Raw genomic sequence first — 647 nt, 5'->3', positions numbered from 1 at the left:
GGACCGCACGCGCGTCACCGTACCGCGCATTACACTATGCAAGGCATGGGTGTGGTACCAGGACAATGGTTGGCGTTTTATCCGTGGCACTTGCGAACGCGGCGGCGAGTGAGCGAAGTTGTGAGAGGGCCATTAGATGGCTATTGCCGAACCGGGAGATCAGCTCCTGCGCGCTCACCTCAATGTCGAACGAAACCTTCTTTTCCTTTGTTGGCGCAATAAGAGCGTAATCAGGTTGGTGTTGGCCGATCGAATAGGAAACGAATAGGAAGAGAACCTTGGTGGGAAGGTGGTGCGTGATCGAGACGCGTAGGTCGCACGGGTGGAGAATGTAGGAGTTGGTGCGGGGCACTTGCACCTCGAGTCCAACCACCGTCACTTCGTACATTTGCGAGGGCTGGATCATCGCGTTGGCTGTCACCACACGTCGAACGTACGTCAGAATGGCGCTCTGAGGCGATTGTGAGGTGGCCGACGGTACCTGGCGGCTTCGTGACGAGCTCGAACTCGGCGTCCATGTGGGTGGAAACGAAGAGCTGATGCAGGACAGATCGTACTGGAAGACTGGTGGGCGATCGCAAGTCGTCGGCGACTACGAGCTCGATGCCGGTCAGGAACAGCTTGATGCCCATCGCGCCGCTCCGTTG

General features: G+C 58.0%; 1 protein-coding gene across 1 annotated transcript; it reads right to left on the bottom strand.

Annotated features, from left to right (window-relative positions):
* Positions 1-159: 159 nt before the first annotated feature.
* Positions 160-632, bottom strand: ACA1_308130 (uncharacterized protein; the record flags this gene model as incomplete). Its single annotated transcript, XM_004358210.1, has 3 exons — positions 160-166; positions 321-414; positions 482-632. 3 exons carry the CDS (start codon positions 630-632, stop codon positions 160-162), a joined length of 252 nt encoding a protein of 83 aa, XP_004358267.1.
* Positions 633-647: the final 15 nt, after the last annotated feature.

This window comes from Acanthamoeba castellanii (assembly GCF_000313135.1).
Source record: "Acanthamoeba castellanii str. Neff unplaced genomic scaffold scf7180000083743, whole genome shotgun sequence".
In the NCBI taxonomy this organism is placed as follows: domain Eukaryota; phylum Discosea; order Longamoebia; family Acanthamoebidae; genus Acanthamoeba; species Acanthamoeba castellanii.
Note: the sequence above shows the minus strand (reverse complement) of the source record. Positions and strands in the feature narration are given on the sequence as shown.